The sequence below is a fragment of the Phalacrocorax carbo genome, chromosome 6 (assembly GCF_963921805.1).
Source record: "Phalacrocorax carbo chromosome 6, bPhaCar2.1, whole genome shotgun sequence".
Taxonomy (NCBI): Eukaryota; Metazoa; Chordata; class Aves; order Suliformes; family Phalacrocoracidae; genus Phalacrocorax; species Phalacrocorax carbo.
The window spans coordinates 57,229,375-57,246,698 of record NC_087518.1 but is presented as its reverse complement, the minus strand read 5'-3'; the positions used below and the strand labels follow the sequence as shown (position 1 = coordinate 57,246,698).

General features: G+C 40.3%; 1 protein-coding gene across 1 annotated transcript in view; it reads right to left on the bottom strand.

Annotated features, from left to right (window-relative positions):
• Positions 1-1,183: 1,183 nt before the first annotated feature.
• Positions 1,184-17,324, bottom strand: part of PKN2 (protein kinase N2) — a 56,544-nt gene continuing 40,403 nt past the window's right edge. The window contains exons 7-22 of the mRNA XM_064455456.1: positions 14,764-14,949; positions 14,353-14,462; positions 12,413-12,556; positions 12,199-12,274; positions 11,700-11,874; positions 11,297-11,426; positions 10,708-10,844; positions 10,542-10,617; positions 10,363-10,454; positions 9,136-9,312; positions 8,488-8,550; positions 8,309-8,385; positions 6,766-6,908; positions 5,457-5,564; positions 3,706-3,786; positions 1,184-3,625 (exon numbers count right to left, since the gene is read on the bottom strand). Of these exons, the coding sequence (XP_064311526.1) occupies positions 3,422-3,625; positions 3,706-3,786; positions 5,457-5,564; positions 6,766-6,908; positions 8,309-8,385; positions 8,488-8,550; positions 9,136-9,312; positions 10,363-10,454; positions 10,542-10,617; positions 10,708-10,844; positions 11,297-11,426; positions 11,700-11,874; positions 12,199-12,274; positions 12,413-12,556; positions 14,353-14,462; positions 14,764-14,949 (1,979 nt within the window). The 3' untranslated portion in view covers positions 1,184-3,421. The remainder of the gene's footprint in view (positions 3,626-3,705; positions 3,787-5,456; positions 5,565-6,765; positions 6,909-8,308; positions 8,386-8,487; positions 8,551-9,135; positions 9,313-10,362; positions 10,455-10,541; positions 10,618-10,707; positions 10,845-11,296; positions 11,427-11,699; positions 11,875-12,198; positions 12,275-12,412; positions 12,557-14,352; positions 14,463-14,763; positions 14,950-17,324) is intronic.

Sequence of the window (17,324 nt, the reverse complement as noted above, 5' to 3'; positions counted from 1 at the left end):
GCAGAACCAGGAATATGCTTGAAGGGGCCATTTAGTGTGAAAAAACAGTTACTACTGGTCCCAGTAGACTACCATTAATGTGAAGCATTCCAGGAAAATAAAACCAGTGTGACTCTGAATTCAGTTCTAGGCAGTTCTGACCCCTTTAGTAAGCTGCTTTGACAAAGCTAAAGAACGTGGCTTCTCTTACAGAAGCTGCTCATTCAGAAATGAGCTCTGCCGGCTGGCTGGAGGGCTTCTCGGCAGCGGGGGGACGCCTGTGCGCGGCCGTGAGGGTGGTGCACCAGTGCTCCCTCCTCGGGGCTGGCACACCGGTGCTCCTCAGGGTTACAGCGAGGGGCGTGGGTTGCTGCAGCTCTGCAGCCGCTTTCCGCTCATTACCACCTTGGGTTACCCAAGTGAGTGACGAGGATATACCCAAGTGTATGACGAGTAGGGCCTAAAGTGCCAGCAAGGAGACCGGCCGCAGTTCAGGTGGTTGTAGGCTTTGGGTTCTTTGCTGAGGCCTGTGTGTCGTTGCCTGGGAGAAGAGGGGAGCGCTGGAGGATTGCTGTCCCCACACACAGCACGGGCAGTGCAGCCGAGATGGCTGAAACTCTCTTCATGTGGAGCCAGCCCTTTCTGGAAGGGTTGCTTAGCTATCGAAGTGGCTCCAGGCAGTGGTCTCACATGAAACGCTAGTTTGGTCTGAAGGGTATAAAGATTTCTTTCCTAAATGCACTTGGGAACACAAGCTTCAATCTCTGCTTAAAAGAACAAGCTCACTGGGCCTTGGGTGTAAGTTTTAGTTTGTTCACAGAGCTTTCCTGTACCGCGGTGGGGAGGAAGGAGACTATAATGAAGAAATACCCGGGAGGGGGAGTGGGTGGTGTCACCCCCGGCCCTCAAAGGAAGCCTGTGAAGGGAGAGTGATGATTCTGGTCTTCTGCTCCCTTCAGAAGGGCTGCTCGCCCCAGCAAGAGGAGGCTGCTTTCCTTCAGCCTCAGGAAGGAATAGCGCTTGCAGGTAATTATTTATTGTGATTTAAAAAGAAAGAATGGAAGTACAGCGAGCTACCACTGAGAGATTGGGTTTCTGTAAGTCCCCTCCTGATCGCAAGTTCTTTTCTGAAGTTACCTGTGGAAAAAACATGACAAGTCACTTCAAGAAACAGCAAAATCATGTTTGGGACACAATTTACAAATTACTCTATTTAAAACTTTAATTTGTGATATTAATGACTGCAAAACACTTAGAATAACATTTGTTAAAGGCACATTTCATTTTAATGCATAGTGTACCATTCTAAAATATCCTAATTTCCTTACAAAGTGCTTGAGCAGCCACATACAGATAAAGTATAGCAAAATATATTTACAATCTAGGGTTTAAAATCTTATTCTGCCTAAAAATATTTAAAACACTACGAAGATAAAATTAGTGCTTTCTTTCAGCTTAACTGGGTGAACATACCCTGCCCTCTAATTTTTTTAAATTTTTTTTTTTTTTAGTGATTTACTTAGATTAAAAAAAGATTTCTGTACAAGTTGCTGTAGTTAGGAAAGTATTCTTAGAAATACCTTTTAAGTGTTAAGCACCCGGTTAGATGCTCAAATATATATTTTTGGGAACCAAAAAGCTGACTGTACCTCAAAAGTACTGGTTTCAGCTGGATCTAGGAACATAATTTCTTTCTTATTAGAATCTGGAAACAAGATAATGCTGAAACAGTGACTCACTCTGCCAAACGTGGTGTGTAGAGCTGGTAAGGGTGCCTTCCTCGCTCCTGCAGGGGAGGTGCCAGATTTAGACCTATTAACCATTTGTTTTTCTGCTCCCGAAGCCTCTCCCCTGCCTGACCCTGCAGGTCTGTCCAGCAGCATGATTTTCATCAACCACCTTAGCCTTGCGCACTCACGTGGTTCATCTTTCTTCTTTGAACGAATAAAATGGCAAGTTTTGAATTCATTCAAGCGCTGATTCTCACTGTCTTAGCCCGTGAACAGCACACTCCTGGCTGGGATGAACCTGTGGGATTACCTCTGCAGTCAGCTCCGAGGGGGGCCAGAGCTGAGGCCCACGTGGGGAATTTATTGTCCGAGAATTAACACTTGCCCACCGAACACCAGATGCCAAAAAGAGGTCTTGGTTTACAAGTATGCACAGTGTCTGGTCTAAATTATTTCTCAGCTTTTGAGGTACAGCTCTTAGTGTTAAGGGGTTTATAAAATATACACTGTTTTTATAAAAAATATTTATACATTCTGTTACAACGTATTGCTTTTACTCTCAGTAACTGCCAATCTAGGTTCTGGAGTTCAGTGGCCCATAGGTACACAGATATTTTTATCACTCAGTTCAATGTTGTTCACTCAGCCACTGTGCAAAATTCATGAAGTACAATTAAATTACGTGCCTGGACATAAGAATACATTACAACTTCCAAATATACATGTTCAGGGCATGTATACATTGAAAATCCTTATGTTTTCTAAAAGTGATATGATATTCTACAGCAGATACAGGATGATCTAGGTGGTTAGATACAGACAGGTTAATTTATCTGCCCACTCCGGGAGTGGGAGAGGCAAGCGAGGACAGAAGTGGGTGGGCTTGGGCAACGCGTGTGCTTTGCTCGCTGTGGTTAGACCGAGCAACATCCTTGGGACATTCTTCACCTCAGCCAGGGTTTTAAGCCGTGCTTAAAAAGCTTGAAGGCAAAACTGTTTGGCAAGTGGCTTTGGTAAACTTTCTGGATTTTTTTTCTGGATTTTTTTTCTTTGTAATGGAAGCACTTACACTGTTGTTATCTCAAAGGCAAGGCGTTTAACATTTTTTTTCCCTAATAAATACCATAGAAAATTTACAAAACAAGGCATATCTGTTCTCAATACCATTATTTTAAGAACACAAGATGAAGGTGTACATAGAAATGTGTAGTTTTATAGACTGCACAAGATACTATTTAACTGAAATCATTTGCCTTCTCTAGCTAGAACCATGTTCTGTGCGAGTGTCATCAGTATCCCAACCTCCTATTTCAGCATGGCGGAGTAGAGATAAGTGATTACCTAACTCAAAGTCTGCTCTTCCCACTTAAGGCAGATACTTTAAAACGTGATGTTATCTGCTGTAGAAGAGTGAGAGGGACAGTAGAGCTCCACCTGTGCCCGTGTGTGGGAAGCTTAGTACAGCCTGGGTTCACCAACTCAGGTGAAGAACTCCATAGACCTGTTTTCCAGTGCTTAGATTAAAAAAAACCCAACGTATAAAGAGGCCACTCTTCAGAAGAGTGTTAAAACAGTACTTAAAAGGATCTTCATGTGATTTTTTTAAAAAACCAGAAGCTACAGGTGGCACAGAGAGCAATTGAAGGGTCGGTATTCTTCCGAGAGAGGCATTCTTGTGAGCCAGTCAGCTGGGGTTTCACAGTGTCTCGAAGTTAACACCAATCAGCAATGTAATCAAAATCTCTGAACATTTCCTGCTCTTCTTCTGAAAGTATCCTTGGTTCCCGAGGCGGAGTGAGGATGGGTGCTTCAGAGGTAAATTCGTCATCAAAATTACTAACATCTTCTCGTCCTCTAATGGTGGGTACAAAAGGCGGCTTCACTTTCTTGGCCAGTAAAGCGTTCCAATCTATTAGCTGTAAAACAAACCAACTGCTGTTCAGTTTGCTCTCTCTACTCCTTAGCGTCCTTAGAAACAATACTACTTTGTACTCACCCTGAAGAAGTGATGCTTTTTCACATCCTCAGCATCTTTCTCTCCAGCTCCAAGACGCCGCTCCGGGTTTCTTCGTAGCAGCTGACAAAACATGTGAGGATTCAGTGCAAAAATTTGGCGGGGGGGGCGGGAGGGGGGTGGGACAAGGGAGGACAGAGCTAGTGTGTAAGAGCCAGCAGCAAGGTTGGGCGGACAGTGAAATTCACACTGCCTGACCTACAGGAAGTTCTTGGCCTCAGAGAAAGGGAAAAGCAGAACTTCAGACATACAGAGCCAGAGCTCGCAGTGCTCTTTTAGAGATGCCTGAACCTGTCGGCACAATTCCACTGGCAGCCTGGCTCTGTTCGCAGAGAGAGGAGGCTAACCCGCCTCGCTGCAGGCCTGTGATACCGTGTCTTGGTACCAGAGGTGATTTGTGGGGCCAGTTGGGCACAGAGGTGCTGAAAAGCATGCTTTTTGCTGGAGAGGATACAGGATTTACATAAGCTCCTATTTCTTGCTTCGCTCAGAAGAGCGACTGCGCCGCTGTCTCCCATGCCCAGCTATTTCACAGCAGTTGATTTACCAAGAGAGGGTTCAATGCTGCTTTATGCACCCAGCCAGATAAAAGGGATTTCTCCATAACACCAGCAGTCAGGTGCTCCCACCTGTGAATCGTGCTGCTGGGAGCAGCCCCTGTTCCAGGCAGGGCACCCAGCATCGGGGAGGGGGTTTGATGCATTCATGGTGCAGCCGTCAAAAAGTAAATAATGTCCGCTACATTGGGTAAGAACTTCTCAGATGGGAACGGTGCGTGCACGGCGACAACTAGCGAACTGCAAGCACAAGGTTCGCAGTACACGTGCTCTGGGGGCAGTGGAACAAGTCCCCTGTGGATAGCCACATGATAATCTTCTCAGTAAAAATACCCTCCCCAGGTCCTGCCTTCAAACTATATTCTTCCTGCTTTCTCTAGGCAAACGCTCTCCCTCCCTGGAGGTAAGTGATCGTTTTAAGCTATAGAATATTTATGCTATTACTTAAATATTTATGTCGCAGTAGGTACTGTGACATGCTTTAACTTGCGCTGCAGCATGTTGCTGAACTGGGTGCTAGACTGATGCTCGGTGTCAGACATTTAAGTGGAGAGGCTGCCTCCAAAGGCTTTGAGTCACCTCCAGGAGCTGCCTTTCCATCAACTGCGATAAGCTTCTAACTTAGACAGGTTCAAGCATCTTCTTGAGGTAAGCGACGGCATTACACTAAGGAATAGCGCCAATAACAACTGTAAACAAAATCAGCTGTTCTTTGCCAAGAACGGGACTGCAGATGCCACGTGTACGGTGTTCCCTGCCCCAGCTGGAATGAAACCAAAGAGATTTAGAAGTCTCCGAGTTCAAATATTCATGTGACAATGCTAATCTACCAAGCAGGTCAATACAGCAGTGTTCTGCTAGGAAACAAGAGCTGAACTTCTCTAGTTAGGTACAACTAGGAAACTTCAATCAGGGAAAAAATAGAGCCTCTAGTGTTTTACATTTGAAAAAGAAAAACTTGCTCCTGATTACAGTGGAATGGCACTGACAATTTTCATTTAAGGTGACAGGCAGCATGGCACAGCGTAAATGAAGCAAGTCTGAAATCTAATTGTAGAACAAAATAGCAAGCGTAGGTTCTTGAATTATTTTGTTCTTCACAAAATTAATTAATTTCCTTAATGTTGGAGAGGAAACAGGTAAGAGCGGGATGCTGTAATAGTATTATGCTCTTACCCGTCTCATTATAGAGATGGCTTCCGTAGACAGAAATCGTGGATATCTCACTTCATCATTTACAATACTGTCAAACACCTCTTCTTCATCGTCTCCAGGGAAGGGAGACTATAGTGAAAATAAAAAAAATACTATTAAACAGGCTTAGAAATCACCTACAATTGAAAACAACATCTGTTCAGCTGACAGTTTGGAATTAGACACCCTGAAACAAAGTCGCCCTTTTCCCCAGGAACAGATATGGTAGTTTTCCATAAGGAAGAGAGAAAAGGCAAGTTGGTATTATCCCATAATTCTTACTGAAGGGGTGTGCTTTTAGAAGCAGAAACACCTAAAACTGGGACCTTCTTTGAACTCTGGCACAAGATTCCATATTCCCTGTGTAAGTATGTATCATCTCTTCTTTGAGACAGCCACCGCTCACTAGTAACATGGTCAAGGCTAATTTGTTTCTGTAATATCTTTAGCACGTTACAGCTTGAGGTTTTCCAAACTGATTCGAAGTGGCCTGACAGATGCAGGCAACACCCTACAAGCTTTCTGTCCTTTTTTACCTGAAAGAAAGTTAAAGTTGAATGATCATCTTTTTCCAAAAAAAAAAAAAAAAAAAAAAAAAAGAAGAGAACAAAATGATGAGCAAATCTATAGTTTTTCTCCAGTTTTTGCCTTCAGTGGGAGACACTGTAACAAAATGGACCAGAAGGCAAAGCAATATACGCAGTGGTAAATAACTAGTCTGTAGTAATTTATTTATACCATCTCATTTACATGGAATTAGGGCAGTCTATTTTAGTGCCTGTGTAACTCAAATGGTAAACAGCATTGCGTTTGGCGTTATCTTTCGCTACTATCCAGTTCTATGCATTAAAGCTCACTTCCATACGAGCTACAGGAGTTAAGGAGTTTATTTTCTCCTCAAAAGCACTTGAAAACAGAAGACTGCTATAGCTGCACCCATCCAAATTTGACGATAATAGATGTGCGCTGGAAACTGAGCTCCTCAAAACCAGACGTGCTGTGTTGTTGCTTAGAGACACTGATATTAACGTGCCATCGCTGTAATTCGATTTAAGGCATAATGACGTAATCGTAAGTAGCTGCTCAGTATTTCGTACTACTTTTTCTTGATGAAACACATTAAGGCGCTCACTGTAAAACTAGGTATGCCTACACATACTGTACATGCAAGCACTGACACAACTGTGCCAGGTAGGGCATATTAAATGTTGGCAGGCCGGTATCTTTGAGTTTTGTAACCTTTTTAACATACAGCAGTTTCATGACTCCGTTGTATCTTACTAGAACTTACCTCACCCACCAGCATCTCATAGATAAGGACACCAAGACCCCACCAGTCTACAGCTCTTGTATAGGAAGTTTCTGTCAGCACCTCTGGAGCAAGAAATTCCGGTGTGCCACAGAACGTGCTTGTTCTGTCTCCAAATCCCATTCCTGAAAAGTTACAGTTAATGAAAAGCAAGCAGTGCTTTCTGCCACTCTACAACCTACTCCTCCAGCAAGAAAAGCCTCTCTCTAGAGCAACTTCAGACGTAGCCCTGAAGGCTCAGGCCAGTGAGGTAAAAAAAACATTCCCCCATTCTTCACTCCCACACCCTTCTTCCATGTATGCTTCGGTATAAGTTTTTATTACCCCAAACTATATGCAATGAGCCAAATTAAGCTTCAAGATACGCCTTTGTCACCCAGCTATCTTTGCTTGGAAAGATACAGTCAATCTTACGCTATATATCTACTAGCTACTAGAAGAAAACGTGGTGCACTAGTTTAGTCAAACATCCCTACGGTGGATGCTTCTCTAGTGGCAAAACTAGATGTAGTGAAGTAAAACATGGCGTGTAGGGAGACGACTTTGAGCAAAAGAACCCCCGTGCGTTTGCAAGAGGGGCATGGTTTGGGGTGTCAGCAGCACAAGGACCGGTGTGACACTACAAGTGGAGGTGCTGCAGAAAGCTGAGAAAACCATTTATTGTGGTAGTCAGTAAACCAAAGAGCTTTTCCTTGTCCTTGTTTCCTTTTGTCATTTATGGAACTTGTTTGCAGCTAAAGTCACAGGACCTGCCCTATTAAAAGACATATTAAATACAATAGTGATGTCTGAACGCCTACTGGATTTACTTCGTTCCCTCTTAGGCTACCTAAAAGGAAAAGCTATGGCGGGCAGGCTATAGAAACCGGAGAAGGAAATGGACGTGTACAGATCTTCCCCCGCACTGGGGTTTGAGAAAGACTCTACAATTTGAGTTGCTACTTCTATTTTATATCTTATTTGAAAGGTAGCTGCCAGTAGTGGGATGCTTGAAAGTAACTTTCTAGTATCTAGGCTTCCCTTTTGGGATAAATTTCTCTATTTTAGCTATAGTATACTCTGCATGTCATTCCCATATACTTAGAGTTGAGGCTGTTTCAGAGATTAAAAGAATAGACAATGAGTTTGTAAAAAATTAAGAGTGAGGTATGGATTATAATGGTACTTGATTTCATTGTACAGTGTCAACATGTTTAGAATGAGGAAAAACACCTACTGTTTTTCCTGCTAACTTGTAAAATGCAGCAGAGTGCCTTATTAACAAGCAGAGATATGAATCAGAATAGGTGATGCTCACAACTGAAAAACAAAGAAAATAGGGCTGTGCTGAGATGCTCCTGACATTTCCCTGCAGAGGAACTTCCTCCCATCTCCACATTTGTACAGCCAGAGATGTATTTTTTCCTTCAAATGATAGAGGGTAAGTATGTGCTATACACATTTGCTGGTCCAACAGTCTCAAGGAACAGCCAAGAATAAGACAGATTATGAAAGTCCCCTCGAAAGAGAATTTAAGGGCCGTTACCTTCTTTGCAAAGACCAAAGTCAGCGATTTTCACGAAGCCTTCTGTGTCCAGCAATAAGTTATCCAACTTCAAATCTCTAAATGAACATTTGAGAACAAAATTGCATCACTGATGTTTCCTCTGCACTCTTCAGAAGAGACGAAATTCATCTCTTGGAAATGGGTCAACGGCTACTTACCTATATACTATTTTGTGTTCGTGTAAATACTGAAGCCCAAGAACCACACATGCAGCATAGAATCTGTTGAAAAAAGTTGAAGTTTCAATGGATTTTAGTCTTGCTTTTCAGAACGTGAAGTCCATTATTATTGATCTTTTTTATTAACCATCCTCTGAAGATTACCGATTGTTTTTTTTTGGGTACAGATTAGTTTTATACAAGGTCAGAGTTTTAAAGCCAGATGGCAAAAATGCTTAAACTTGCAGCTTTCAAGCTGTAGTATGTTTGCTTGGCCTGGAGAATAAATTTTCTGTAGCGTCCACTGCCATGGCATTGAAGCCAAATTAGAAATCCTCCTTCTTTCCTTTTTTAGCCTTGTCTGCTATCTTAACTTTCCATTTAGCCTTTTTGTGTAATCCTCAAAAAAGTATTATAAACATTAAATATTTGTATATATTTTTTTAATTCAGTGTAGATTCAGGCACATCAAACCAGCATGTGTCTTTTTTCTAGACAAATCAGTTAGAATCTCTGACCCTTTTCAAAACTTAAACAGTATTTACCGAAATGACATAATGCAGAGCCATGTGGTGATAAAGATCTTAGTTCTTATCCGCTGAACAAAATGCCCTTCACTTAATGCCACAAAGAGGGATGGATACTCACACTGCTCTCGGTTCAGAGAAGACATCAGTATGAATGTGCATCATCAGATCCCCACCAGCAGCATATTCCATTACAAAGCAAACGTGATCTTTGGTTTGGAAACAAGCAAAAAGGTTCACCAAGAAGGGGTGTCTTACGCTATTCACAGTTTCGAATATTCGCTTTTCACACATCAAGCTGCAAACAGACAAATCAGTAAAAATTTAAAGCTGAATCCTGAATCATAATTTTTCAACTTTCAGAAGCTATTGGTAAGTTATACCTTATAGTTTTTTTTCCTCAATTCCTCAGGATAAGATAAGAATATTTTTGTTTCAAGAGAGTGTAATAGTTGCACACACTTTAAGTTGATTTCCACAAATTTACATTAAGCTTTCACATGTGAAAGAAAAACCTCAGCAGTCCGTGAAAATTGTACCCTGCCAATTTTCCATCCAAGTACTCGGACTCCCATTAAGTATCCATTATGTGACATTAGCTTCAATCAATTTTTATTTTAATTGCACACAATACATAAAGTGGAAAACCAGTAACAATATTATAGACAACTGTCCATAATAATCCCAGGTTTCTTCTCTTGAAGCCAAGTGGTTAATCTGTAGCTTATTCTTAATACAGTTACCTTTCTTCCTGCAAGTCGAATGAACGCAGTCACTGTTAAACAGTTGTAAAAGCACCTTCTTGCACTAAAACTAGACGGTCTTGAAACTGCCACTTCACTTCTAAGCAAAGAAATATCTGATTTTTGGGGCAAAAAGGTTAAAAAAAAACCCCTCAAACAGTGAAGCATACACAGGACTTAAGGAAAAATAGGATGGACAAAGTATGACAGTATGCTAGAGGATGAGCAATACCATCATAGGTGTTTCTGCCAGTAAACAAAACAGTCACTGTCCACCTGAAATGTGATGGAAGGCTACAGAACAAGCAATTAGAATAAATAAATGCAAGAGAACCTAAATAAAAAAATCTAGGATCAGCTTTAAGTCAGAGCTGTAGTACAGGCATGGTAAGAGGGGCACTAAAACGAATCAGTATTCCTGGGCTACACTGCTCCCTCCTTGCCCCAGAAGAGACAGCACATCTGCGGCAGTCAGCTGAGCAAGGAGATGACAACTCGGTTTGCTCTTTCACTGAATTTAACCACTCTCTGGTAGAGCTTACAATTGTGTTGCAAGCAGAAAGCAACGATTTATGGAATCCATGTGTTATATTTTACAAACTGACCTGTCTACTTCATCACGAGCGACGATATCTCCTTTTTTTAAGGCTTTAATAGCAAACATCTCGTTTGTGTTTTTGTACTCTGCCAACAGCACCTACAACAGAAGATAAGTGATTAACTTAGGAGCTGTATCTAGTTTTTGATACAGCCTTGACACTTGATACAGCCTTTTGAAATTTACCTTTCCAAAATGTCCTCTGCCCAGTACAGCGCAACATCTGAAATCCTTCAGGTTGAACTGAAATCTTTGTTGTGATCTATGTAAATAAAAACCAGTCAAAAATCTTCCAGTTTGTTAACTTTAAGAAACGCTACTCAGATCAACAGCAAACCCACTGCATTTTTACCTTCTATCTTCAGGCTCTCGGGTGTTGGTGTACTTTATGTCTGAACGGGGAGCATCAGGCTCACAGATTATTTCGGGCTGGAGTTTTGGGACAATACTATTTCTGCCATTTTCAAAATCAAAAGCTGTTACTTCACCCTGTGAGGAAAAAGAAGTCTGAAAATTTAAAACTGATTGCAAAGGCAAACACATGCAGAAATTTTAGTATAAAGCACATGAAATCCTTAACACAAGAATTATCTAAGCTAAAAATGGTATACTTTAAGGTGATAAAGATAAGCAAGCTTTTAACAGATGAATGACTGGGGCAATAGGTTTCATCCTACACTCTGTTAATAAACCAATTTTTCCTGAATAAGATTTTAGGCTTTTGTTTTTTTCTGTGCTGGAACCAATGACGTGGAGAGTTAAATACACCAACCATGGAAACAGTTTGCCACCAAGAGTAATCGGAGCATTCTGTTGCAACAATTCTGTATGTGTAAGTGAAGGGACTATTTGCTGAAATGTAAGGGAGGAAATCCATCATAAAGATGCCAACATTACCACCTCGTTCAACTGTATAGCTCAAAATTCTTGAAGTTACTTGCCTGAGATGGCACATCAGGCGCCTTTATCTCAGAGGCAGATTCACATATTTCCCCAAGGGAAGATGCACGGGGTGGAGCAGGTGGAGGCTCAGGCTCAAGTTCAAAGTCCAATTTGGCTACAGGAGAGTCACTGGCAAGAAAACAAATAACTCCTCAGTGTAGAGCAGAGACTGTTTTAATACTGTTTACACCAACTTAAAACCGCACGTTATGCAGATTTCTCCGAAAACAGATCTTGTGTGCGTAGATCTGTCTACAAAATGGAAGCCCAAAATTAAAACACTGAGAGGTCTGCAGTCTTGCAGAACAAACAGATTTGACATACATTACGTACATTAGGGCGTAAGCATCTCGCTGTTACTCTTGCTCTTAAGAGTACTTAGAAACTGAAGATATCACCTACCCGGCTGGCAGAGTTAGCTCAGGAATGTGTGCATCGACCACTGGCCCGGTAGCTGGCACTGCTGCTTGAGGGCTGAAGGTGCCAGAGTGATTTACTGTAGGAATAGCTCTTCTTACCAGCCTTCCCCAAGTGGCGATATTAATATTCATTTGAGGAGCTCTGAGAAATGTTTTGCCTGTGGATATTGTGAAAAAAGAAATAGAGTGCAAGTAATTTCCTTACTTATTACCAAAAGCTATAATTAAAAAAAAATTCATATTAATCAGTTTACAGTTTATGAAGAACAAACTGAATTTGTCATATTCCATAGCAATTCCTAATTATTCACTATTAAATGCTAATGCATAATAAGGAATTCTAAATCAAAACATTTCTACATGCAATGCCCAATCCTTCATTATCAACAGCTTTACTCAAAGGCAAATATTAGGTCCCTGTATAAAAATTATCACAGATCTGTACAATTTTTATGCTTTACATGTTTAAATTAAACAATCACCTTGCTGTTTTGAAAAAATTTTCTTCTGCCTCTGGAGTTTTGGTCTTCTTTCAATAACTGGATTAAAAAACGTAACCTGCAGTTCAAATAATGTGTGTTATAAGTCAAGTTTTAGAAGAAAATGTGTTCTTAAAAGTCTAAGAAAAGCTTCTTAAACTATTCTGCAATGTAGCACTTGCAAGTATGCTCAAGTGCTTCAAAGAAACATTCTTACCTCTGCAAACAGAGTGCCCTGGGGTTCGAGATAGAGACACATGCCATGCCGTTGGTTATCCAGGAAGTCTTCCAACCTCAGAAACTTTACTGCACACAAAGATCTCCAGTCACGCCAATAAACCGAGATTTCTAATTCACGTGACTACGACAGGAAACATATACACAGGAAATCTCTTATTAGTAAGTGCTCTGCAGGAGTTAGCTCTGTACAAGCAGAAGATCTAGCAACTCAAGGATGCAGAGCTGCTACTTTAAAAGAGCGCCAGGGCTAAGAAGCCAGACTGAGCAAGCTCTCACTAGGATGGTCGTCGCATCTCACTTCAGTTCAGACGTGATCACCAGCGTCCAAATAAAAGCATGAGTGTAAAATTCCCCCAGGAGCAGGAGAGTCAAACAGTCACCAGACTTTTTGAGCCAGTCTAACAGTGCTAGTTCAAGATATTTTAGCCCAAGCTCTGACAAGAAATTTTTACCTCTGTTTAAGAAACTTCAACTTCACTTGTTTTCCATGTTATTTACAAGTATCAACTGCATTTCATGGCTGCATAGTGACATACTAGTACCTGCACACCCATTGTGATGGAAGACTTCATACAGTATCTCTAAAAATACATACGGTTTTTGTGACATGGTTGCGAAGAGGGGCCAAAAGTTTTAAACTAAAAAGAACCACTGGTATATCTTGCCAGTGGGACTTAGGCATAAGACACCCTAAGAATGTATGTTACAAAACATGAAGAATCCTGCAATACCATGTAACAGCAGCATTGTATGTTACTAAGTTCAGTTAGCATAGTTTAATTCCATCATGATGCAGCAATTTACTGTCTCTATATGACAGCTGTAGGTTTAAGAGCTAAGCAGCAGCAACAGATAAAAAAAAAGATGGGGTTTGGAACATGCATTTCAAATAGGGAGGATGCGTGGTCATGCCCAGCAGAAGCAAGGTCCTTTTCTGGCACCAAAAAGCATCTTACACTGAGTTCTTACACAGTGAACATGACGCATACTAGGCCGTCAGCAGCAGCTACTAAACTTTGATTAGTCCTAGTCTTAATCTGAGAATAATCAAGGCTTGAGGTCTCCACAGCTGCTAGTTTTGTTCTGCACTGCTAACTGGAACCTGAATTTTTCTACCTGCAGATCTAAAACTGCATCCTTCCTAGATGGCGGGATCTGGTTTGGGGCTCGGAGCGGTGGGGCGAGTTGGGAGAGAGCAAAAACAGGAAGGTGCCTTTTTTTTTCTCTCCCTCATTTGATTGAAATATATGCTGGAGGTGACATTTAGGCTTCTAAAATATAGCTTATTTTTCAGTCTATTTTAAACACCGATGAAAAAAAATTCCTTGTACCTTAAAATACTACCACGTATCTGAAAAACCAAATGCTTGATTAAAACTGTTATAACAAATGCTCTTCAAAAGGTGTGAGGAAAGAAACATTAAGTATAATTTTGATACTTGTGTCCTCCAAGTAACGTTAAAGGTTCTAGGAATGAACTATTAGTGAGTTTATTTATTACTCCTAAAGAATTGATTAGCTTCACGTGAGAACACTTCTACAGAAGCACTGTAAAAAATCTAGGACATAGCTTTCCAAAATACCCGAACTGTATCTGATACTAGAATTTTGATAAATAATGGGAAGTTGATGATCCTAATACAAATTTAAGCACCATCTCACAGGCTAAAAAAGAGGCCAGGTGTTAGATCTTGGATAAAACTATTACATCAGTTTGTAGGCCAGAAAAGGTAAAATTTCTAGACTGCCAGACCAGCATAACAGCTGAACCCCAGCGAGCTCTCTCTGTTAAGGATGGGAACGCTTGCACCTATGAAATTGGAACATCATCACAGAAGGAAGAGGAGAAATAAAGCAACGTGAAATTAATCTAAGGAATCGACAATAGCTGTCAGTGAAGTAAGACCGCATTTTTACCCTGTCTAGTTCCAGTGTAAATTTCTGATCCCATGACTGATTGGAAATAGGCTTCCAGCTAGTTTGGCCAACCACAGTGTTATCCAGCTTCAGTACAGCACAGACTTCATCTGTAAGTAAAGTACACAAACTCAGCTTAAATCTTTAAGAGGATTTTCCACAAACAAAAAAATCTTCAGTGAGTTTCCCTTAAAAATGTAATCTCATATTTAATTGGTTCTTACGGGCATAATAGCGTGGTTGTTTGTGTTTTTGGTGGGTTTTGTTTCTTTAACTAACTTGACAGATGAAGAAGTACATAGGTTTAAATCTCAAATCAATTTAGTATTTTAAATTACAGAACACGGCATGCACATTAAAACATAAATAAAAGATACGCATAAAAATAAGAGCAGTAAGAATATACTGAACTGGACAAGTCATCTGTTTTCAGAAGGTTTCTACTACTCCCACTTTTATTTTTACTGGTTCTGCTCATGAAAGATGATCTGGGTTCATTTGGACTCCAAGCAGGTAGCGTAATCGATGTGGCTTTTGATCGACCAGGGACATTCTCCAAAATATCTTGGCAGCCCATTAGCCTAACTTCCAGGGTACCTAGAATAAGACAGACAATGATTTATTAAAGCTTTCTGTTCTTAAGTAAACAAAGTGAATGACTAGTGATTGATTTATGGCAATAGCTCACGTTCTGACCCCCGCAGGGTAGAACAGAGATATCAGATGGAGTCAAAAGACAGATCTCAGACAGAAAAATATTCTGAAAATAAGCATTAAAAGTAAATGTGTGGGATTCAACCCTCTAGAAGGAGCAACAGTTCACCAAAATAATGCAAAATTATTTTTTGTTCCGTGTATCAGAAGCATCTTTGTTTTCTTCACTTGAAAACTAACTGCCTTGGGTTCAGGTTGTAAGCAATATCATTTTTTTTTAAGATTATGAATCCTAAGTTTCTTATTAAAACGATGGACCTTGCAGATGAAACAATAACAATTTTTCATGAGTTTTATACAACCAATTAATATTGAATCCATCGCTTTGGTAATAAAAATGAAGACATTGATTATTGAAACTGGAAAGCTGCTCAAGATACATTCAGAAATCACATTTGCCTGCTGCATGCTGAAGCCAAATTTGAGTCAGTACCTGATTTAAAAGTCAAATTGTTCCAACTTGACTGAATTTGGATTTGTAAAAGCTGAGACAAGAAGCTACTCTTCGAAATCTTTTAAGTCTTTAATGAAATGAGGTACAGAGGCTGCCGTTCTAATTTAAGAGAATTTCCTCCAGCAGCACACAAACATCTGAATACCACAGATGGTTATGAGAACGGTAGGCTTACCTCATCCTGTACAAGATAGGATCTGTAAAACTGTGACACCACTGATACTAACAAAACTAACTATTAGAAGTGGTAAAATTAGCCAGTTCATAGTCACACTACCAGCTAGAAACGCCACACTTAAACATGGTGTTCTTTTGACAGCAAATGTATTTAAATGTGAAACTTAAAAGTACTCTTTTGTAACAGGAACTTAAGTCAGACTTGACATAAAAATGGTCTGGCAACATTATAGACCACAGAAGGCACCAAGGAACCAGTGTGAGGAGAAGTCCCCACCCTTTAGGGAACTAAGAGCCATAAGCAACAGCTAACCATTAGGCTATAAAGACAAAGAGATGCTATTGGCTCCTGAAACAGGTAAAAAGGTAGAAGAACACTCATTCCCAAACTCTGTTTAGAAAAAAAGAAATTAGTAAGCGGAAAGGCTATAATCTTGCATAAGGACTGGATGCGTATCAGAAAGTTCTACTGAGGCACTTTAACAAGTATGACAGTAGCACTGATTTATTTGTCAAAGTGTTAGAGGCAAAACAGAAAGACACCGTTCATTTAAATCCAATTTGACACAAAAGCTCTTTGTGTAGCCAATATGAAAGTGAAACTATTAAGAACTTCACAAGCATGTAGCTCTGTTTGATAATTCCTATTAGAAACTGTTCACATGTATCAGTAAATGATGTTTAAAGAGGAATTATTTGGCACTATAATGGATCTGACTCATGATTATGTATTACAGGAAAAGAATAAAAAAATGAAGCTGTTTTAAAACCAACGCGCGATACTTCCTGCCCATGGTCACTGATTATTTGAAATTCCATAAGATGAAAAAAACGTTCCCCATACCACTCGACAACTTTACAAGGGCTCTTGGCTGAGGTCCTGATGTTTTTTACCCTTTGCTATGTGTCTTATTCAACCAAAATGGAAGTAGACTCGCCCCATTTTATTATTATTATTGCAGCTCAGCAGAAGAGTTCCTCTTTTTGTTTTAAAACACAACCCCACAGTACTTGAAAACTAAATTCTGGTTTCAGTTATACATGTATAACTAGAGTAACATTTGAATTACAGGGAGTTTTTGTAATAAACCTACTCTGTTAATAGTTACATGTAAAATGGTTTTGTTTTTTTTTTTGCTTTGTTTCCTAACCCATCTGTACTAATAATTCTTACACGACCGCTTATTAAGTAAATTTAGTAAAGCAACATAATGCCAAGTAGTCAGAAGTGTTTGCTTTTCTTTAAGAACAGTGGGAGGCAAATGTTTAAGAGCTTTGTTAAAGTATGGCTCATCTCTTGAAACAGTTTATTCCAATGAAGGACAACAATTCCAGGTGAACCCGAACTATGGGAAGTTCCTACACCTTATATTTATCTATAAATGTATTGTTCCCTCATAGTAGGCTACATCTCTTAAAACATCTCCATATTTAATTGCAAGGAAAACAATTCACACCAACGAACAGAGGCTTCAATAGTTCCATTCACATTTGTGAGGGTCTCCCCCTTTGGTTTAGAAATATAACGCATGTCTTGTAGCATAAATCCCACCTTCTAGGAAGCCAGTGTGGTCCAGTGGGTAAGACAGGGATGGGTAGAAAAGCTGGATGCCTATCTCCAGCTCTG